The sequence below is a fragment of the Lithobates pipiens genome, unplaced genomic scaffold, assembly GCF_037356315.1.
Source record: "Lithobates pipiens isolate NorthernLeopardFrog02 unplaced genomic scaffold, aLitPip1_a1.2 Scaffold_22, whole genome shotgun sequence".
NCBI lineage: Eukaryota > Metazoa > Chordata > Amphibia > Anura > Ranidae > Lithobates > Lithobates pipiens.
Window position 1 is genome coordinate 104,874,585 of NW_027507784.1, and position 23,745 is coordinate 104,898,329.

Consider the following 23,745-nt stretch of genomic DNA (forward strand, 5'->3'; position numbering starts at 1 on the left):
ACACCATAGAGGCCCGCGGTCCCTGCCTGTAAAGGGCATTTGCTTTAGTCATGGCTGAGCCAGTGTCAGGCCTACAGTGCTAGCTAGTCTTGAAAGAAAAAGGAAGCCATGTGCAGGAGGAGTGAGGCTTTTTTTTTAGTCTGCAAGGAAGTGATGTGCAGGAGGAGAAGAGGAGATTGTATATACCAGTGATGGCGAACCTTGGCACCCCAGATGTTTTGGAACTACATTTCCCATGATGCTCATGTACTCTGCAGTGTAGTCGAGCATCATGGGAAATGTAGTTCCAAAACATCTGGGGTGCCAAGGTTCGCCATCACTGGTATATACTGTGATGTATATAGTTGGTCCCAATATTGACTCTCAATTTATCTGGGCATCTCATAAATTCCCTAACCCTATCCAAATTGAATTCCCCTCAGTAAAACAAAACAAGCAAGGACTAATTTCATGTCTCTGAGCAAGTGAAAAGTGTGTGTCTGGCTGGGAAGGGTGACAGATGGATAACTACACTCAGCAGCCCCTACGGGATACAGCTACACTTGGGTGTTCGTTCGGGGACCCTCTGTTCACAGGTAACCTGCCAGCCATTGCCCCTAGCAACCCATGACCGAGCTGGGGAACTGCACTTTGTTAAACCAATTGAGGAACTCAACCCAAGGGGAAGGACTTTTGTGCTCTGCCTGCATTCAGTACTACAATATTAAGTGCTGTTGTCCATAGCAACCAGCGGGAGCTGCCTTCAAGTTCAAATTATTGCTGCCTGCTTGCCCAGTTGCCCGAACTGTGGCTGGGATAGTTGTGCTAATATTCTGCAATTCGGTAAATTTTTACCATGTGCTGTCACCTATGGGAACCATAGCGGGTGACCACACCCATGGATTACAAATATGTCCAGCGTTCTGCCATTGCTGGACATCTCGAGTCGGATTAAAAATATGTCCAGCGGTCTGCTAATGCTGGACATTCTGAACTTATGCTTCAAACTCCTGGTCTAAACAGTAAAGTGTGCCTGGAAGTGTCTACTGTTGACCGGAGTGATCGGGTCAGCCTGCGGGACTGTGCTAGAAGTGTTCCTTTCAGTGAAGAATGGGCTAAAAATGTTATTATTGCTACCAGAAACCACTGGAAAAGTCAGCGGTCATCTGCTCTTAGTTACTTGGGCACAGTCAGTGCCAAGCGACATGCCTGGACAAGTGCTGCTAGTTTCAGCATGCTGAAAACTTCAGTTCGTCTAACAAGGGGTTACAGCAGCATTCCAGGGGAGGGTCCTGCATATCAGTTTTTCAGATGCCAGCCTGTCTGGAAGCGACGGCGTGGTGCCACTCCCTAGAGGAGACCCAGCGTTCCCTGCTAGCAGACACCACGAGGCAGAGGAGCAAGATGGCGGAAGGTGGTCATGCATTCCCAGCGCTGACCTGGTTGCCTGATCTGCAGGAGTGGACTCTGTTGGACACCAGAATGCTGGATACTGACTGTGGTGGTCAGTGCCTGGATCTGGTGTGGTCATTATGACAAACGGTTTACCCAGCTTGCATCCAGCCAGCAGGAGCCACAGTACTACAACGTGGACCTGCACTCAGGACTGTGTTCCATGAACATCCCGGAAGGCTGGAGCTAGCTTGGAGTCATCGCTGAAAGATGGGGTGAATTCTGATCCTGGTGACTCCCCTGCGAACAATCATGACATAAGAGACGTGGAGTCTGCTGTGGCCTGCGGTCTGGTCGGGAACCTGGTAACTGAGTACTGCCATGCAATGTCCCTGAAATGCCAGTTGCTGTTATGCCCCTTGCTATCCCTGTCTGGAAGGAGCCAGTGCTGGAGGGAAGTGCGCCCTCAGGTGAGCCAGAAAGGGAATGTGAGGACAGGGCCATAGATTGGGGATCCTCCAGAATGCTAGCGGAGTTCGGGTCCCTGGAGAGATTAGCAGAGTGGTGATCTCCTGATAGCAGCTCGGAGGAGAAACGGGAGGAAGGAGTTTCCCAGGTCCTGGAGGTCTAGTCCGAGGGAGGAGAAGAGCCAGACTTTGCTGGAAACACTGAAGAAGCTGCAGGAACCCCCATTAGTAGCAGATGACTTTTCCACAACAGACCTTCCACTACCCAGACCAGAGCAGCTGAGTACAGGCAATGGGTCAGGAGGTCTCCGCATGCTACACTCAGCAGCCCCTACAGGGGTACTGCTACATACAGTAACTATGTAAATTGCTTCTGGAACAGATGTCCCCAGTGTTTTTTCCTCCATTTCTGTGCCAGTGACAACAGTAACATTTTGGATTTCCCATCACTTTCTATCTAACATTGGTCAGCTGCACAAAGTGTGAAAGGACAAGGCCCCGTTCACATGGGTGATGATGTGCATACAGCAGTTTTCAGCAGTAAGAATCATGGGATTCTTGTGGCTGGGCTCACATGCGCATGCAGCCACTGAACCTATACAAAGCAATGACAGACTGAGAGGCGCCATCACTCAGTGATTATCTGTGTTTAGGGATGAATGAGCGACCCGGGATGCAGACAGAGGAGTGCAGGGTCGCTCATCTGTCCCTTACCACAGGTAACAGCTGCATATGCAGATACATGTGAACAGCGATGACCTCTTAGCCTATCATTACTTTGTATAGATTTAGCCTCTGCCACGGTTTGCATGCACCCGTGATTACGGGCATCAGAAATCCCATGATTCTTTCTTGCATGCACATAATCACCCGTGTGAAGGAGGCCTGAATCTCCTTAGCAGGAAAGCAAACAGCAAATAAAAATCTTACTGGAGTTTTAATACTGTCCTCTATTTTGCAGAGCATATTAGAAATGACAGAAATCTCTCATTTTAGAAATTCCATATCCAAACCCCTTTTCTTTTCCTCCAGCTTTGTACCATAGCCGACCTAAAATACAGGATCCAGAGTTCAGCTTTACAACTGTTAGTTTTTATTATTATGTGAGCGCCACCTGGTGAGCATATACGGCATTACAAAAGCTGTACTATCCAAGGTCATTACAGGGTCATTGCTGGAATTTTAATCATTGCATTCAATCATTTTTTTCTCTAGATTTTACCATCTTCTCAGCGTTGCTGATTTGTTTTTAAGTCCAACTGAAGTCCTACTTTTTTTTTTAGATTGTTATTGAATCACTCCTAAAATTATTGATATTTTGAAAATAAAGCTATTCCTGGTGTGTTAGCTTTTGCACTGAAACCTTGGAGAGAGCAATATGGAAGGAGAAGTGGGCTGTCACTATTCTGACTGATTCACTTGATTAACTGAGCACTGTAAACAGCAGGAGGTAGGGAGAAACTAAAAAAATGTGCAAAAAAAACTGACACCTGTCACCTCTGCCCTGAATATAGAATTGATATATTCTTAAGTTGATTGAAATATGCTTAAAAACAAGCCAAATGTAAAATGTTTATTTTTTTTCCCAGCTTTGAACCCTTTGCCGCATTACCCCTGGTCAGTGGCGGATGGTGCTGAATATTTGGGGGGGGGGCAGCAAATAAACCTGAAAGTCCCCCACAGGAGATGGACGGCGGCGATCAGTGGCCCTCCCCCCCGTGGGAGACGGACAGAGGTGATCAGTGCCCCCACCCCCAAGGCAGATGGACAGCGGCGATCAATGGCCTTAACTTAGGAGGCCGATGCTGCTCCTTTCTCCAGCTTGCCAAAGGAAGAGCCGGGGCCATTGCTTCTCCTCCCAGCCGAACATAAAGTGGATCCTGAGACCTGATTCGTGATTGGCCAGGAGGAGAAGCAAGAAGACATTAGCGAATATTAATTCACTAATGTCACACAACTGGGTGGGCTCAGTGTCCTTTTTTTTTTAAGCCAGTTAGCACCTCAGGCTCTAATCATGTGCTTAAAAAAAAACAAGAAAAAATTAAAATCCATGTGTCCAGCGCCCTGCATGTACATTAGGTGCGAGCGCATAGATTAGGCAGTGGCGCCTCTGTGCCCGTAATGGACAGGCCACCACTGCCCCTAGTCCACGTACCCACTTAAAATGCAAGGAAAGGGTCCTTGCACCTTTTCAGAAAATGCAGGGCCTGTGTGTGGGGGGCCATTAGGATTAATGGTACATCTCCTAAACTGCAATGTGTTTATAGTGCGGGGAGGGAAAGCGTGTGCGATTACACTTCTTCCTGAAGCCTGCACTAATGTGAACCTAGCCGTATGGATCTACATATCTACGTGTTTTTTTTTAAGCTTTTCTTAAGCTTTGCATATTACAATAACATATTTGGCTTTTGCTACACATGATAAGTGTTTGAGTTTAGATTCACTTTAAGTCGGAAATCTTAACTCACTGGCGTGCGCACTTTTGAATATAGACTGTAACTGAATCCCACATTAACAAAGAAATTAACTTTAAAGATTTGAAATTATAGACTACATGTTTCCTACCCCCATCTCCTCCCCACTATACATTATCTAATGGACTGATTGGTGGCTAAGCCAGCTGCCCGGTGATTACGTAGTTTTGCACCCCAACCTCCCAGCCTAATATTTTGTGAGTGTTTGGGGAGGAAAATTGGGACCTTTCCAAAAATGCTGTTTATATTTTCAGCTCCACATCTAGCTTTTCTATAATACCAGGCCAGCAGAAAAATGTATATTTACTACTGAACAAGTAACACAAAAATAACAATACAATGTATACTGTGAGTACATTTATCATCATTATTACATTAAACACAGTAGCTTAACCACTTTTTCGTGCCAAAATAATGCCGCAAGGAAGAAGATATACACATCCATTACATAAAAAAAAAAGTATATAATAATAATAATAATAATAATAAATATATATATATATATTGCAAAAAAAGTTATCTAAAGACCTGCAATCAAATAATTAATATCTTTTGGCCAGTTGCTACAGATGACATGATTCTTCTATCTGGATATCAAATACAAAACAAGCTAGATATAAGTAATAGTAAAACAGTCAACATATAAAACACATAAACAGGCTTTAGGATTAAAAAAAAGAGAATTGAAATTGAGTTTAAAGATTAGGTATACCTGATATGGAGAGAACAATAAGGCACGCTGTAGTAAAATCCATTTCCTTCCTTCTGTACCTACTTTCTTACTGTTTGGATTGATGGTGGGAATGATGAAATTTCAGACTGTTGAACCTTGTCTGCTGTGAGGCTCTATTCAGCTTCCGGTTGCAGGGATTGGAATGGAACCACTGGGCTATTATTGCTCTCCACCTGTTCACAGGACAGCTGAGCTTCTGGCAGCTTTAAAGATCCAGCAGACAGTTCTCTGACAGCTTTCTTGTCCGTAAAGCTTTTGGCTGTCTGTTAGGAAATAACATTAACAAACATACCTTAAAGCTGAACTCCACTTTTGACATTACTATTCTATTATTCTAGAAAGATGATAGTTCTCTCTTGGAAAAAAAACCTACACCTCCTTTTGCTCAGACCTGGAAGACCTTATTATTAAAGCCCTTCCTTTGTATAAAGCCACATCTACTAGTAGGGGAATACCCAATAAATTTGATAAAGGGTGGATGAATAGTTTATCTAGTGTCTGAATAAACTGGTATGGTATAAGGGTCTTTATTTTGGGGTTTTGTTTAGAGCTTCCCTTGATGTAAGTTGGGTACTTGGGTACTGTATCTGGGATCTGTTGATTGATTTCTCTGGATCCATAAAATGCTATTAGATCTGGGAGCCAGTAGAAGCCGGTAGAAGTCACATTATACGAATCTGAGTCTGAGATAAATGCAATATGGAATTACTGTTATTACAGATGTATATTAGTCTTGGAGTTATGCTGTTACTAGCTGCTGGCCAGCTAGAGCACCGTAGAGAAGAGGCTTCAGGGGATCGGCCACACAGAAATAAGGTAGGTTTTACAGCTTTTTCCACTACAATGGACTTAAAGTGGTTGTAAACCCTTACAAACCACTTTGACCTACAGGTAAGCCTAGATTAAGGCTTACCTGTAGGTCCAAGAAATATCTCCTAAACCTATATGGTTTAGGCGATATTTGCCCGAAAACAGGCACCGCTGTCTACGGCGCATGCGCCGTAGACAGCGGCGCGCAGGCGCACTGAGCACGGCATTCTCAACGACGGATCTGGCGCTCGTGTCGGCTCCCGTGTGCATGCGCGGGAGTGACGTCATCGTGGCTTCGCCGAATGACAGCGTCGGAGCTGCGAGACCCCACCAAGAAGATGGATGCGGCGGACTACAGGGGACAGCGGCGACTTCGCTGGCTCCTGTGTCAGGTAAGTGACACATAATGGACTACTATGCGATCCATAGTAGTCCATTATGCTTTGCCTTTGCAGGGAATGAAAGAGGAAGTAATCCCATCAGGGTTTACTTCCTCTTTAACAAATGTTTAAACCCTTGCAGTGGTGGTGGTGGTGAGGTGTTCCACAGTAAGGGAAGTGTTTTGTAATGCCCAGAGATAAGCTTTAAAGTATATGTGAGCCCCAACAATGAACTTCTAATTTTTTACCTTTTGGTCTCTTAACCACCTCAATACAGGGCACTTTCACCGCCTTCCTGCCCAGACCATTTTTCAGCTTACAGCGTTGTCACACTTTGAATGACAATTGCACGGTCATGCTGCACTGTAACCATGTGACATTTTTATCATTTACTTCACACAAATAGAGCTTTCTTCTGGTGATATTTAATTACTGGTGGGTTTTTTATTTAAGAAAAAAAAAGTTTCTTTTAGTTTCTGTCAGTAAATTTTGTAAATAAGTAATCTTTCTCCTTCGCTGATGTGCGCTGATGAGGCGGCACTGATGAGGTGGCACTTATGGCCACTGATGAGGTGGCACTGATGAGGAGGCACTAATATGCAGCACATATGGGCACTGTTGGTGGCACTGATATGTGGCACTGATGAGCACTGAAGTATATTGATGGGCAGCACTGATGGTCATTGATGGGCAGCACTGATAGGCGGCACTGACAGCCACGGAAAGCCAGCACTGACTGGCATCACTAATGGGCACAGATTGGGCGCTGATTGCTGGCACTTTATTGTAATCATTATTACCTGTCTTGTTATCCCCTGCAAAGAGATGCTGCTGATTAGCTCTCCTTGCTACACACTCTGTCAGTGTGAAGCGATGAGAGACGATTACCGACACTTTTGTGTTTACATGTGACTGGCTCTGATTGGACACAGCCGATCACATGGTTAAAGATTCGCTCCACAAAACTAGATCCCAGCATTCTGCCTTCTTTCCGGCCAGTGGCCATCTTAACCCCACGTGTGCCAACCAGCACCATGACTGCCAGCAAACAGCCTCAGGAGGTGACAGGAGATTGTGCTCACCCCTCTGGAGCAGCCACTCTAGCGGCGATCGCTGAGTGCAAGGCCTCCCTAACAGCAAAGATTGACTATGCGGTGACGCATGTCGGCCTCATTCGCCAGGATATTGATATATTCTGGGCCCGGGTGTCAGGGGTGGAGGACCAGGTCTCTAGTGTGGAGGATGCGGTCCGGTCTGACTCCAGGGACCTCCAGACCCTACAGCTCCAGGTACGCACTCTGCAAGAGAGAGCCATAGACACTGAGAACCACCTAAGGCGCAATAACATCCACATCCTGGGCCTACCTGAGTGGACGGAAGGCCCCAGGCCCAGCGGATTTACATAATGACTCCTGACGGAGGTGTTTAGCCTAACCGACCTGCTGCCAACCTTTGTTGTGGAACGTGCCCATAGAGTCCCACCAACCCCAACCAGACCTGGGGCCCCACCGCGCCCCTTTCTGCTGCGGTTCCTTAATTACTGGGACCGTGACTACATTCTAGCAGCAGCCCAGGCCAAGCTGCTGTTCTTTCCCAATTACTCCCAGGAAATCCAGCAAAGGTGTAAATCCTTCACAGAAGTACGCAAGAGGCTAACAGAAAAAGGCATTTCAGTCTTCTCTATCCCAGCAGGATGAGAATCACTGTTGTCAACTGTACGTGCTTCTTGGACAACCCAGAGGCTGCATCTGTTTGGCTAGACACCCACCTGATGAACGCATAACCCGGCTATTCCCTCACCTTGCCTCACGTTTACACATCTTTCTGCCTGTTCAAATTTTGTGGACATTTGATTTGCCCCCCTCCACACTACGCCTCACTCCTCAGGCCACACTCCCCCTGGACCCCACAAGTGCCAGCCCGCACCCCCCAAAAGAAAAAACTCCAGGGAGCAGGTACAACACAGAGTTACTGTTACTGCCATGTACCTTCTTGCCCTCCTGGAGAACTTGCATAAGTATTAACACATATGATTGAACTGTTGCTAGTTAAAGTTTAAAAGGTTAAAGTTATGTTTTTTTTTTTTGGGGTATAGGCATGATCTGATCGCACCCAAGTTTTTAGGGATGTCATCAGATAAGGGAAGGATGACACTTTGCTTTCACCATGGGTATTATCTGTTTTATGGGTTTATGTGCATGTCTTTTTTATAGTTTGGTTATTCACTGGTCCTGACTCTACCTGGTATAGGCCCCCTGGGTTCATACTGCTCCTGAGATGTATTCCTAAGCCGGTTCTGATCCTCCCTCCTCCATTCTCCTTACAAACCCACCATGGCTGTACGGGATATCCCAAGTTTAACATAATGTCCTAGAATGTCCGTGGGCTCAATTCCAAATTTAAAAGAACAGTGCTCTTTAAATATTTCAAACTACACTCCCCACACATGGTGCTGTTACAGGAAACACATCTCATGAGCAGCAAACTCCTAGCATTGAAAAAGCCGTGGGTCCAGAGGGCCTTTCATGCCTCCTAATCCACATATGCCAGAGGGGTCACAATATTAATCAGTAAATCTCTCCCAATGCGTGATGGAACAGATTCACACTGACCCCCAAAGCAAATATGTGATAATAGTGCTCACTGTGTGGGGCACCCGATATATAGTGGTAAATGTATATATCCCTCCTCCCTTTACACCATCTACTCTGTATACCATCATAGAGAGGGTCACCCCGTACTGTCCTGTACTGCTAATTATTATTATTATTATACACGATTTATATAGCGCCAACAGTTTACGCAGCGCTTTACAATGTATGGGGGGGGGGGGACACATTTACAGTACAATACAAAAGGTACAGGAGGGCCCTGCTCGTAGAGCATACATTCTAAAGGGAGTGGGTGGTGGTGGGTGACTTTAATGCCATTTTGGCCCCTGACTTAGCCAGGCCTGTCCCCCCCCAAACATTTCTCCACGGATCTGCTCTCCTGGGCCCAGGCAATGGGGGTGACTGAGGTTTGGAGATGGAAACATCCCACGACCAGGGCCTACTACTGTTTCTCTGCCACATACAAGACTTCCTCCCACATTGGCCTGGCCTTTGCAACCCCGACCATGCTGGCAGATGTTTTGGACGCCTCATACTTACCTAGTGGGCTCTCAGATCACAGCCCCCTACTCCTTAGCATCCGCTCTCCCTCCTCCCGAACTTCGACCTTCTGGCGCTTGGGAGCTCACTGGATCTCACACACTGACTTGACGAGTACCATACCGCCTCGCCTTGCTGAATACTGGGACCTCAACACAGGATCCACCTCCACAGAAGTAACATGGGATGCCTTTAAGGCTTTTACCAGAAGGCAATACATCTCCTCCATTGCTGGGATCTGCAAGGAACAAACTGCTACCACGAATGCTCTCCAGGACACAGTAAAATCGCAGTCAGACATTTACACTGCCGACCCCACTAACGCACACTTCGACTCCCTCAATGCTGCGAAACGCGTCTTGCACCTACATCTCACTGAAGTAACCAGACTAGACCTCTTCCGGAACAAACAACGGTTCTCTGAACAAGGTGGCGCAACATGACCAACCTGTGACGGTGATACCTAGTATAGTATCCCCTTCGGGAGAATCGGTCTCTTCTTTACCAGATATACTAGCTGCCTTTTGACAACTACTATGGCTCCCTCTACACCTCCAGGCTGCCCTTGGCTTTCCAGCCTGTGGACCTAGTGCCCTGGCTGGACCCTCTGGCACTTGGCTGGCTTTCAGATGCAGAGAGGGAGTCCTTAGTGAGACCGATTACCCTGGGAGAGGTGCTGAAGGTGATCGGGTCCTTTCCCTCCAGGAAATCTCCAGGACCAGATGGCCTTCCCATAGAGTTCTACAAATCCCATGGTGACCTGCTTGCTTCCACATTGGCCCAGCTTTACTCCCAGTGTTTGGCTGATGGTGCCCTACCGACATCCATAATCCATGCCCATGTAATCTTAACCCACAAAGCTCCTAAAGACCCCACCTCCTGCGCCTCCAACATGCCTATTTCCCTACCTAACACAGACCTCAAAATCCTCACCAAATTACTGCCCATGAGAATACAGCCCCTACTTCCAACTGTCATTGAGACAAACCAGACCGGATTCATTGCTAATAGAACAGCCAAAGTCAATTTAAGACGCCTATTCACCAACATACATGCACAACATCTGAATGAGGGATCCAGGGTGGTCGCCACCCTGGACATAGAAAAGGCCTTCGACACCGTTGAGTGGCCAGGTTGCCCTCTCTCTCCGGCGCTATTTGCCATCGCAATGGAACCACTTGCGGAGGCCCTTCGCACCTCCCTACATGTCAAGGGATTGCACATTGGATAGCTGGAGGAGAGGGTCGCCCTGTATGCGGACGACCTCCTTCTTTTTCTTAATGAGGCAGACTCGTCTCTCAACTTATTCTCCTCTGTTACAGGCCTCAAGGTCAACTTGACAAAGTCCCTTCTATTCCCTATAGACCCTGCAGCTCGCACAAATGCCCCTCCAGACATTCCTCTACAATGGGTTGAAAGCTGCAGATACTTAGGGGTGGTGATCTCCCGAAATGCTTCAGATTTCATATCCCTAAACTTATCCCTAGTGCTCCGGGAGGTTTGGCTAAGACTGAAGGTGTGGGAGGCATTACCCTTATCATTGTTGGGACACATAAATTTGATCAAAATGATAATCCTACCCAAATTCACCTACTTATTTCATCACTCCCCACAATGGATCCCCAAATCTTTTTTCACCCGTCTGCACAGCCTCCTCGCCTTTTTCATATGGGGACCCCGGTCCCCTAGATACAGCTGGTCCACACTAATGTGGCCGACCTCCCAAGGAGGACTGGCGTGCCCCCGATCTCTATAAATATTTTTTGGCCACACAATTGGTCACTGCTGTTTGGTGGCTTAACCCTGACGTAACTAACCCCGCCACCATGGTTGAGGCAGCAGTGGTACAATCCCTTGAGGCACTGACATTTTTACTGTTTCGCGGCCCCCGAGCCCCTTATTCACTGACACCCTCCATGCGCACTACATTACGTGCGTGGAAGGCCGGTATCAAAATAGAACACTACCCCAGACATGCGATCTCTCCTAATGCCCCGCTTTGGTTGAACCCACCCTGGAACATATCTATAAACTGCCGAACCCCATGCCTAGACCAAAAATAACATCAGAACAATAGCTCAGATAATCTCCGACCAATCGCTGCCCCCACTCTCCAAACTGACTTCTGATTTTAACGTCTCACAGTCCTACTTTTTTTGATTCCTTCAGATCTCCCGTGCCTTCAGGCGCAAATTCTCCCGCTCTCCCCCCCGACTGGTCCAGCCTGTGCTTGAAGACCTCCTCAGATCAGACTGTGTAAGGAAACCCACCTCTCAGCTGTACTCTCACCTGATAATCACCTCCCTCCCAACTCTGGATAAACTCAGATCTAAATTGTCTCAGGACATCCCAGACTTTGACAACGATGATTGGGATGACATATGGGATTTCCCATTTAGCTCCCTTGTCTCATTAAGAGATCGTCTGATACAATTTAAGATGGTTCATCGTACATACTTCACTTCCCACAGACTACACAAAATGAACCCTGACCCCCCCTTGGGTGTTAGCATTGTGGGGGGACCCCAGGAGACTTTACCCACATCTTCTGGACTTGCCCAGCTATCCTTGGGTACTGGAAGGAGATACTAGCCTATGTGACTAAAATCATCACCATAGCATTACAACAGTCCATAGCAATCTGCATTCTGGGCTTGATAGAACAATTAATCCCCAATGTAGCAAATCGCACTCTAGTGGGGTTGCTCCTATTCTATACCTGCAAAGCCATAGCCCTCAGCTGGGGCAAATCTACTCTCCCTCCCCTCTCGCTATGGAAACAACTAATCAACAACAGCTTGTTCTCAAAAATATGACAAGGTCTGGTCCAAATGGCTTGTGGACCACTGTACAGCCTCTGAATCCCCCTAATTAAACTAGATATCCAGAATACCTCCTTCCAGATCCTAATTTTATGCTGCCTTAACCTTAATATCCTGTCTAGTTCTGTGCACCCGGGACCAGCATGGATTCAGGACCCCAGGAACCAGCCTATTGTACCCATTATAGTGACCCTTATTTCTTGATATGCTCTATATGATTATATATACCAGATGATATGTCCCTTACATGGGTCACTCAGATACTTGTAATGACCAGTGTATATTGTTTTATTCTGTGTTTTGCATGTTTGGAAAACAAGAAAAAGGTTTTTCAAGAAAAAAAAAGTCGCGCCAGTGGCTCTTTACAGAGAATGGGGTCGCGCTGTGTCCAAGCAACACGGTGCAGCTACGATTGCTGCGGCATCATATGGCCTCCACCCAGAACTTCACCGTCCCTCCATCATTTGACAGTGGGCGGGGTGGGGGCAAGTTGTTAAAATGTTACTAAACCGAAGACCTTGCATTCACTATATATGGTCTCCCACAGTACACAGAAGATGGAAATGCAATTATTTTAGTAAATATAAACTATTAAATACCTTTTCTCATCAGCAGTATATAGCAGTCTTGTGACTTCTATCAGTGTCTGGTTAAAGCTTATAGGAGGAGTTTGTATTCTACTCTGACTGTCCTATGAGACTGCAGGACCACTGACCGTCTGTCTGGACAGTGCTGATTGGCCCTGTGCTGATCAATGCACCTTCCCAAGAAAATAAAAACTCTTTAGCAATACAGACCAAACTGAACATGCACTGAGTGACTCCAAAGGCTCTGTCATATCAGGAGATAGCTTGGGGACATTGGAGGAAGGGGAGAATCAGAGAAGACAGGATCAAGCAACCTTTTTACAAAATGCAGAGGATTAAAGTGGTTGTAAACCCTTACAAACCACTTTGACCTACAGGTAAGCCTAGATTAAGGCTTACCTGTAGGTCCAAGAAATATCTCCTAAACCTATATGGTTTAGGAGATACTTGCCCGAAAACAGGCACTGCTGTCTACGGCGCATGCGCCGTAGACAGCGGCGCGCAGGCGCACTGAGCGCGGCATTCTCAACGACGGAGCTGCCGCGCGTGTCGGCTCCCGTGCGCATGCGCGGGAGTGACGTCATCGCAGCTTCGCCGAATGACAGCAGCGGAGCTGCGAGACCCCACCAAGAAGATGGATGCGGCGGACTACAGGGGACAGCGGCGACTTCGCTGGCTCCTGTGTCAGGTAAGTGACACATAATGGACTACTATGTGATGCATAGTAGTCCATTATGCTTTGCCTTTGCAGGGAATGAAAGAGGAAGTAAACTCATCAGGGTTTACTTCCTCTTTAACCCCTTAGGTTCCACAGTGAGTATAACAAGCATGCTTTACAGCATATACAGACTAATTTTACTGTTGTGGGTTTAGTAACACTTTAACTATTTAATGGAAAGAATTTTATTATAAATGCTCAATACATGCAAGCAAATACTTGTTATTCTGGGCAGAAATGTAGTGTTTTTTCAGGAAGTGTGTTAGGGCTACAGAACACATCACCATATGTTATGGAGAAGAGGAGAAGTGAAGGTTTTCTGTATTCCTAAAAAACATAATTTTTTGGGATGACAACCCCACTCCTCCACAGATAAAGCACATTGGGTGAGCTTTATCCCCCTGGAACAAAAAATACATTACTGGCAGGATCACCATATGAAAGTAAACAAAAAAAGCCTGATGGCACTGGTAAGCGGCACTGATAGGTGACACTGATTAGGAGACACTGATTGGCAGCACTGGTGGGCACAGATTTTCAGCACTGGTGGGCACACATTGAAAGCACTGGTGGCATTGCACTGATAATCAGGACATTGATAATCAGTGCCCTGATTATTAGTGTAGATGTCCCTTTTAGAGATAGCGGTTATCGGCTCTCTTCTCCTCTCCTCATGCTGTCAGTGATGATAACTGGCATCTGTTTACCTCTGTGATCAGCTGTCATTGGACACACTCTTTACCTCAGTCTATGATCAGCTGTGTCCGGAGGAAAGCTTAAAGCCTTCTTCTTTCTATTTTGAATAAAGTAAGGGAGAGTTATAACCCCTGTCATTGTTTTTTTTTTGTGTCCCAGTGGGGAGATTTATCTTTACTTCCTGTCCCATAGACAAAACAGGAAGTGCAAATTAAGAGAATTTTTTGAGACCCTACATGCTACAGACGCTAGATGCTATAGAGATAGCTACCAAATGCGGCCGTGTGTATGCTCCATCGGAATTTAGCTGGCCGAATTCCCGCCAGCAAAAATTTATTAGCATGTTCTCAATTTTCCCAATGGAAAAACTTTCTATCGGAAATTCCGATCGTGTGTATGCAATTCTGACGTGCAAAAACTCACGCATGTTCAGATTCAACTACGAGATGGAAGCTATTATCTACTAGGTATTGAACTTCCTTTTTCTAGTCCCGTCATACGTGTTGTATGTCACCGCGTTCTTGGCGGTCGGAATTTGGTGTGACCTTGTGTAGGCGAGACAGTTTGAGGGGAATTCCGTCTGCATTCCGACGGGAAAACCATCAGAGCTTTTTCCGACAAGAATTCTGATCGTGTGTACGCGGCATTAGAAAGAAAATTATGCTGTATCATACCATATCTGCTTATGTTGAGGGCTACATAAAATTTTTTGGGGGATGCAAAAGTTTGCAACCCTAAAAATAAAATGTTATTATATTCTCATAATAACAACTTGCAACTTAAGCTCTGTTTTTAGAAGGAGAGCACATTTCTCAAAGCACTTGGTGCACAGTAAGTGGAAAGAGGAACTTAGTTACTTATTTCTAATGTGAACTTTATTTCTTGTTTCTGATGTTAACTTCATTACTGCTTTCTGGTGGGAACTTCGTTACTTGTTTCTGACAGGATATAGTTTATGTTCCTGTGACATGTAGAAGCAACCACAGTATGATCGGAGAAAAAGCTGCATGGATATCAATGTACATTTACAGGAAGATGTTCTCAGCATACAGAGCACATGTGATTTTTTCACTTCACAGTTCCCATCATTTTGTAGAATACCTGCACTTATATGTTCTATATACTGTATGAATGTCAGTTACTCTGTTTCTTCAGAGTAATGAATGCCCTCAATTTCATGGCAGCTACCATTTATTAAAGCACCCTAATTTTTCGCAACCTTGTTTTGCACTGTCAAATTTATTAACCATATGTGCAACACATGCAAGGGTGATTCCATAGGAAGCTGCAAAAGAAAGGAGCCATCCTGAAATCGTAAACCTGGGACAGTGATCATGGCAGTTTTACCAGTTCCGGACCAGCCGCCACAGTTGTACTGGGGCAGGTTGGCTCGGCTGGGAGAAGCAGCATAGCTATACAGTGGCCGGAACGATCGGATTCACGTCAGAATCGATCAGTCTCCAGGCTCAGGCCAATGATTTCTGGCCTGGACCTGGTGATTGGTTCTGGCGAATGAAATACTTCCCCTGCCTGTAAGTGTAAACACAGGCAGGGGAAGTGATGTCATCTCCCCTTGCGGAACTCTTTTCCATTCCAGAGAGAGGAGAGAAGTCATCTCACAGTAAGTTTCACCAACACTACATTAACACCAGTACACATAGGTACACTTGTCACCCCCCATCACCCCCTGATTGCCCCCCAGTTAACCCCTTCACTCCCTGTCACAGTGTCACCCAGTGCAGTGTTCATATTTTTCTTTGATCACTGTACTGGTGTCATTTGTGACAATAATCAGTGTTAGGGTACTTAGTAGTAGCCCCAGATAGGTCTAGGGACCCCCTAAATGCCCCTAATAAAGGTTTAACCCCTTGATCACCCCCTGTCACCAGTGTTCACCATATTAGTGTCATGGGTGACGCTGGTTGGCTAGTTATTTTTTTATAGCGTCAGGCCACCTAATTACCTAATAAAAGGTTTAACCCCCTGATCACCCAGCGGGTGATATCAGTTAGGTTTTAGCGTCAGTTAGTGTCTGTGTCTCCCCAGGCAGCGTCAGATTAGTGCCAGTAGTGCTAACACCCACGCACGCACGCACCATACACCTCCCTTAGTAGTATAATGTCTGAACGGATCGATATCTTTGATCCGATACTGGCTAGTACCTGCGTTTAGCCCCTCCGCCCAGCCCAGCCCAGTCCAGCCCACCCAAGTGCAATATCAATCGATCATTGTCACAAAACACTAAACACAAAACTTCAGCATTCGTAGAGTCAGGCCTGATCCCTGTGAGTGCTAACAGCTTTTTTGGTAGCGTTTGAAGCAGTCGTTGACAGTCAGGTGCTCTTTTTTTCTGTGAGTTTCACTAGTTGTACCAGTAAATTTAGAGACCAAAATGTTCAATCGAAGGTACACTAGGCCTACATGTTTCTGAGCCTGACAGATGAGAGTAAAGAGGAAGTCACCTATCTGTCAGATTCTGATGTGAGCAGCAGCAGCACCCTGACAGATAGCTCTGTCAACGTAATAGTGGTCCCTGCCAAGGTCAGGCGTACCCGACCTCATTCTTCTGCTTTTGTTGAGATGCAAGAACCGCAGGGCTCTCATATGTAACAGAAAGCCAGTACTAATGCGGCTTATCCTTCTGGTGAACTGGCAAGCACCAGCGGCCTAGTACATCCTGGTTGTACATCCAGCACTGCAGTAACACTTGGTGACATGGCGAGTCCCATAAGTGCAGTTAGCTAGTGAGGTGGCTAGCACAAGTAGAGTCCCGCAGCCATCAAGAAGAGAAACATAGACTCCTCAAGCCCATAGTGCCCTTCCTGCTGCATTTACAAATCTGAATTGGAAGCCCACCTCGTCTGCAGCACTTGTACTTCCCCCATTCACTGGCCAACCCGGAATTCAGGTGGAAACAATAGATTTTTTTACGTCACTTGATTTTTATTTGCTGTTTTTAACGGAAGATCTCTATAAATCTGTTGTGGACCAAAGCAATTTGTTTGCTGGTCAATTAATCTCCACTAATCCCCAGTTGGCCCTTGTCAGAGATTGGAGACCTATTACCATTTCCGAATTTAAGACCTTCCTCGGCCTATCCCTCTTCATAGGTATAGTTAAAAAAAGGTTAGTTGCGGTCATATTGGTCCACTGACCCAATTCACCTTATGCCCATGTTCTTTGCCTCTATGACCAGCACATGATACGAGCAGATCTTGCGGTTCCTGTATTTCAATGACAATGAACTCTGTCATCCTTGGGGTGACCCTGTATAAGATCGGCTCCACAAAATTCAGCCCCTCATAAACCACTTCAACCAGCAGTTTGCAGCCTTGTTTACTGATCAAGTTGTCTGCGTTGATGAGTCCCTGAAGTTTTCTGGCCGCTTGTCTATCAAGCAATATCTTCCCAGCAAGCGTGCCAGATATGGGATCAAGATGTATAAGCTCTGTGACAGTTCAGCAGGCTATACATATAGTTGTATGGTTTACGAGGGAAGAGATAGTCACGTGGAGCCCGAGAACTGCCCCGACTACATAGGGAGCGCTGGTAAGATTGTGTGGATTGTGTGGGACTTGGTGTCACCCTTATTCAGAAAGGGGTACCACTTGTACGTGGACAAATATTACACAAGCATGCCACTTTTTAGTCACCTTTTTGATTGTGGAATTGGCGCATGTGGCACCATGCGATCTAATCGCCAGGGCTTCCCCCAATGGCTTGCAGAGTCCCAACTTAGACGGGGGGAGAGACCCTTCTTGAAATGTAATAATTTGTTAGCAGTGAAGTGGAAGGATACGTGGAATGTTTTTGTTCTGTCCTCCCTTCACGCAGATACAACAGTCCAAATTCCTACGTCGAATTGGTGTTGTGAAGAAACCCCATTCTATGTCCATGAATATAACCTTAATATGGGAGGGGTGGACCTCAACGGCCAGATGTTGGCACCATACCTAATTGCCCAAGTGGCTCTGCTGAATGCTTATGTGCTATACAAAGCTTCAGGATGAACTACATTCTTCCTTAAATTCCAGGAAGACATCATCAAAGCCCTTCGGTTTCCAGACGGTGCTGTGGCCCACCTTCCCAAGGCAAATGCAGTGAGCCGGCTGCATGAGAGGCATTTTCCGTATGTCCTCCCTGGTACCCTACCCTCCTGTCCTGACCAACCTGGTCTCTGCATCGTTTCAAATGCTACCACACACTAGTGGAGTATTAGGGTAGGGTACAGCATTGCACAGTCCTAGGGCACAGTTACACAGGGTCTCGAAAGTTAAGATGGCCATCACATTTTGAGAGACTGTAATCTGGAACGTTTACAGTTTACAGTTTATATAAAAGTGCAAAAAAAAAAAAAAGACACGAAAACACAAATAAATTTAAAATAAAAAGCCAAAAATAGTTGTGGTTTTATTTTTCGGCTCTATTGTTCTCTCTCTATTGTTCTATATCTATTGTTCTCTCTCTCTGTTGTTACTGTATTTTAGGACAGGCTGCGTTTGGTTGGTTTGGAGTTGGCCTAAGCCACATCCCAAAAATTATTGTATATACAAAATAGGTACCTCTTGGGGACTTTTAACCACTTCAATACCGGGCCATTGTCAAATGATGTCCACAGATGGCATCTCCCATCCTGGGTGGACGTCATATGAAGTCCTTGGTATTTCGCCACGGCGATCGTGGATGAGGTGTGTCCTTGATCCACCCCCGATACACGTGACCGGCCGTGTCCAATCACAGCCGGTCACATGTACTGTGTACATTCACGGCGCTCGTGCCCGCCCCTAGGGCGTGTGCAGAGCGGCGATTGGGGATGCGGCTTGTCACCCTGACATAACCCAACCCCAATCGCAGTAAAGAGCCAATGAAATTGGCTCTTTACCACGTGACCAGCTGTGTCCAATCAGCCGGTCACAGAATGTAAACAAACCGCGGTAACGAGATGTGTGAGAAGGAGATTGTGATAACATCTCGTTACTGCTTAGTGTACACACCAAACACACTTATTCCCCCCCAATAAAGAGGACCTGTCACCAGCCATCAAAGTACCTGTCACCAGTGATCAAAATACCTGTCATCACTCATCAAAGTACCTGTCATCACCCGTCCCAACCCATCTGAGTATCCGAGTACCTGTCCCAGCCCATCTGAGTACCTGTCACAGTCCATCTGAGTATCCGAGTACCTTAGTACCTGTCAGCCCATCTGAGTACCTGAGTACCTGTCACAGTCCATCTAAGTATCCGAGTACCTGAGTACCTGTCAGCCCATCTGAGTACCTGAGTACCTGTCACAGTCCATCTGAGTACCCGAGTACCTGTCCAAGCCCAACTGAGTACCCGAGTACCTGAGTACCTGTCACAGTCTATCTGAGTACCTGTCACAGTTCATCTGAGTACCCGAGTACCTGTCACAGTTCATCTGAGTACCCGAATACCTGTCACAGTCCATTGGAGTACCCGAGTACCTGTCACCAGCCCATCGGAGTACCCCAGTACCTGTCACCAGCCCATCGGAGTAACTGAGTACCTGTCTCCAGCCCATCAGAGTACCCGAGTACCTATTTGCAGCCCATGTCTCATAGAATACAAGTTGGGGTGTTTGCTTTCCAAAATGGGGTAATTTTTGGGGTAATTCCATTGTCCTGGTGCTCCAGGACCTTCAAAAGTGTGATAGGTAGGAATGAAATGAGATGTATAATTTATGCTCCTAGAACGCCTGAAGGTACTACTTCAATGTTGGGCCTCTGTATATGGCCAGGCTGTGTAAAAGTCTCACACATGTGGTATCGCCATACTCAGGAGGAGTAGCAGAATGTGTTTTGTGGTATAATTTTTGCTATGTACATGCTTTGAGTTAGAAATATCTTATAAACTGACCACTTTGTGTAAAAAAAAAAGAAAAGTTTTAATTTTCTTTCCACGTTTTACGAAGACTTGTGTAAAAAAATGAACTGTTCAAAAGACTCATTATGCCTCATAGAATAGACGTTGGGTTGTTTGCTTTCCAAAATGGGGTCATTTTGTGGGTAATTCCATGGTCCTGGATCTCCAGGGCCTGCACAAATGTAATAGGTCGTTAGGAAATTAGAGGTGTAATTTATGCTCCTAGAACCCCTGACGGTGCTCCCTGCATGTTGGACTTCTCTGTGTGGCCAGGCTGTGTAAAAGTCCCATACATGTGGCATCGCCATACTTGGGAAGAGTTGCAGAATGTATTTTGGGGTGTAATTTGAAGTATGCATATGCTGTGTGTGAGAAATAACTTGTTATTATGACAATTTTGTAAAAAACAAAACAAACAAAAAACATTCTTCTAATTCCCAAGAATTGTGGGAAAAAATTACAACTTCAAAAAACTCACCATGCCTCTTACTAAATACCCTGGACTGTCTACTTTTTAAAAAGGGGTCATTTGGGGGGTATTTGTACTTTTGTGACATTTCAGAGCCTCAAGAATTGAGTGCATCAGGTGTGATCAGATGTGATCAATTTTCAATGATTTGCACCATAGCTTGTAGACTCTATAACTTTCAAAGAGACTAAATAATATCCACTAATTTGGGTTATTTTTACCAAAGACATGTAGCAGTATAAATTTTGGGCCAAACTTATGAAAAAATGACTTAAGCCGCGTACACACGTAGCCGTCTGTCCGACGTACTTAGTCTGGCGGACGTCCGCCAAACTGTCCGTCGGAATTTTCGAACGGGCTACTTGCCTACACACGGCACTTTTTCAGCGGACTAATACGGCGTACTAAGGCCGCCGTACTAAGTCCGCCGTACTTTAGAAATGAACGGACTCGCCCACACACGCAGAGAAAAGTCCACTCATTTCGAGCGCGTCTCCGGGTAGGCGGGGCCCACGAAGGAGACGTCGCTGGCCCCGCCTTATGTCCCCCGGCTTTATGTCACATGGGTTGGTGTCACATGGTGACCCCGCCCCCTTACGATGTCACAGTCCCCATGTGACATCAACCCATGTGACCAACCCATGTGACATAAAGCCATGTGACACCGCCCCTTGTCCCTATATAAGTGGCCGCGCAGCGCGTCCCTGGCATTGTGGCCGGAGAGAGCGTCGAGTCAACATCTCCTGGAGAAGAAGAAGAAGACGACGAAGAACGGAAGGCGGCAGCGGCGACAGAAGACCGGGCCACCGCCTGTAAAAGAGCTATAAGAAGGCGCGGTGGCCCGGCAGAAGAACCGAAGAGGGGGACAAGACCCCCGAAGTCGGGAGAAGAGGCCGGTGGCGAGGAAGAAAGCCGGACTCCTCCGCTAGCAAAAGAGCTACAAGAAGATAGCGGAGGAGTCCGGCGAGAAGACCCCCGAAGACGGAAGACCCCCGGAGCTGTGCAATAAAGTATTTTATCTCGTGTGTTGTGTTTTTTTTTGTACTTTTATTTTACAGGTGAATGGGTAGGGGTACATTGTACCCCATACTCATTCACATAGGGTGGGGGGCCGGTATCCGGGGGCCCCCTTATTAAAGGGGACTCCCGGATTCCGATAAGCCCCCTTGCCGCAGACCCCGACAACCAACGGCCAGGGTTGTCAGGAAGAGGCCCTTGTCCTCATCAACATGGGGACAAGGTGCTTTGGGGTGGGGGGGCCACGCGGCCCCCCCTTCCCCAAGGCACCCCCCATGTTGAGGGCACGCGGCCTGGTACAGCTCAGGAGGGGGGGGCACTCGCTCACCCCCCTTTCCTGGCCGGCCGGGTAGCGTGCTCGGACAAGGGTCTGTTGTGGACTTGGGGGGGACCCCCACGCCGATTTTTTTCAGCGTTGGGGGTTCCCCTTTAAGTCCATACCAGGCGGCGGGGCCAGCGACGTCTCCTTCACGGGCCCCGCCTACCTGGAGACCCGCTCGAAATGAGCGGACTTTTCTCCGGGCGGGAAAAGTCCGCTCATTTCAAAAGTACGGCGGACTGGCATACACACGGCCGGATTGTCCGCTGAAATGCAAGTACGGCGGGCAGATTGTTGTGCAAACCGAAATTCTAAGTCCGCCGTACTGTCGGGTCAAAAAAGTATGCCGGAGGCTACACACGGGGGGATTGTTTGGCGGACTTGAGTTTGCCGGACTTTTCCACCGGATTGTTTGATCGTGTGTACGCGGCAAATTTGCAAAATTTTATCATAGAAACTAAAAAAAAGTGTTTTTTTTTCAACATTTTTACTCATTTTTCACTTATGTCGCAAAAAATAAAAAACCCAGTGGTGATTAAATACAACCAAAAGAAAGCTCTATTTGTTTGAAAAAAATATATAAAAATTTTGTTTGGGTACAGTGTTGCATGACTGAGTAATTGCCATTCAAAATGTTAGAGCGCTGAAAGCTAAATATTGGTCTGGGAAGGAAGGGTGTATAAATGCCCTATATTGAAGTGGTTAAGGGAAAGGACAACTACTTGATAGTATGATGCGTTATTGAATATTTATTTACAACAAGTTTGACGTGTGTAGGCAAGAACAACCTACGTGAATATACAAAACATTAACAGGTGTATTGGTAAAAAGAAAGAAAAGGATGCAGTAGAGAACATAAAGAGCAAATACAGGTATATATTCCGATGCGTTTCAAGTATTTCAACACTTCTTCAGGAAAATTGGATCAGCATAAGTACATATGTATCTATAAAGAAAAAGCAATATGAGAGAAATATATGGCTGGTACAGATAGATAAAAAACACTGGTGTTACAAAATCAAAAGTAAAAAAAATGGAGATATGTAAATACTGACCCTTTATTATAGCTTAGATCATCATAAGTGCATCCAAATCTAAAAACACAGATAACCCTGGTGTGATGAACAGCAGGGTGGAGAAGGTTTCGCCCCCGCAATGGCCCGGGACTGGGGGTGAGGCCCATCCGTCAAACCACCCCAGAAATGGTTTCCCCCAAGAAACTGTTATACTGTAATGTTACTTTTTTATTGTAAACCATAATTTGCTTAGTAGGCACACCATTCAGCTGCAGCTCGGATTTATTTATTCTGACAACAACAGCTTCTGCTCCCATGATACGTAAAGTCGGGCAGGGGTGGAGGAGCAATATGCTTCGGCATATATTTTTTTAGGCACAGATCGCGTTAAAAATTCAAGTTGTTTTATTGAGTTAATGTTTTATCATCCTCATTGTTTGCTTTTCGGTCACGCCATTCAGCTGCAGCACTGATTTATATATCTTGACAGCAACACCGTTTGCTCTCATGATATGTAAATCAGCGGCTCCAACGCTGTAGGAGGTGATTTCACCACCACAGTTAAAAAAAAAAATGGTGCAAGTATGCCCATCATTAGAAGTGGGTGGATGAAGGGCGGTATTCTAATGGCGGGCATCCCACCAATCAAAAAGAACATTACAATATATGCCCAACAAGGACCAGGAACGTACTGGTATGTTGCTGGACTTTGAGTGGTTATACCAGAATAATGCCTGCAGGTTTTGGTATCATCTTGGTATCATTCTTTTCAGCCAGCAGTTGTCTTTCATGTAAAAGCAATTCCAGTGGCTAATTAGCCTCTAGACTG

At 46.1% G+C, this 23,745-nt stretch overlaps 1 protein-coding gene across 1 annotated transcript in view; it reads right to left on the bottom strand.

The window, feature by feature from the left end:
• The window catches only part of LOC143924025 (acetylcholine receptor subunit alpha-1-B), a 40,311-nt gene extending 35,129 nt beyond the window's left edge, over positions 1-5,182 (bottom strand). Inside the window, exon 1 of the mRNA XM_077448048.1 lies at positions 5,025-5,182. Within this exon, the coding sequence (XP_077304174.1) occupies positions 5,025-5,067 (43 nt within the window). The 5' untranslated portion in view covers positions 5,068-5,182. The remainder of the gene's footprint in view (positions 1-5,024) is intronic.
• Between the last annotated feature and the right edge of the window lie 18,563 nt (positions 5,183-23,745).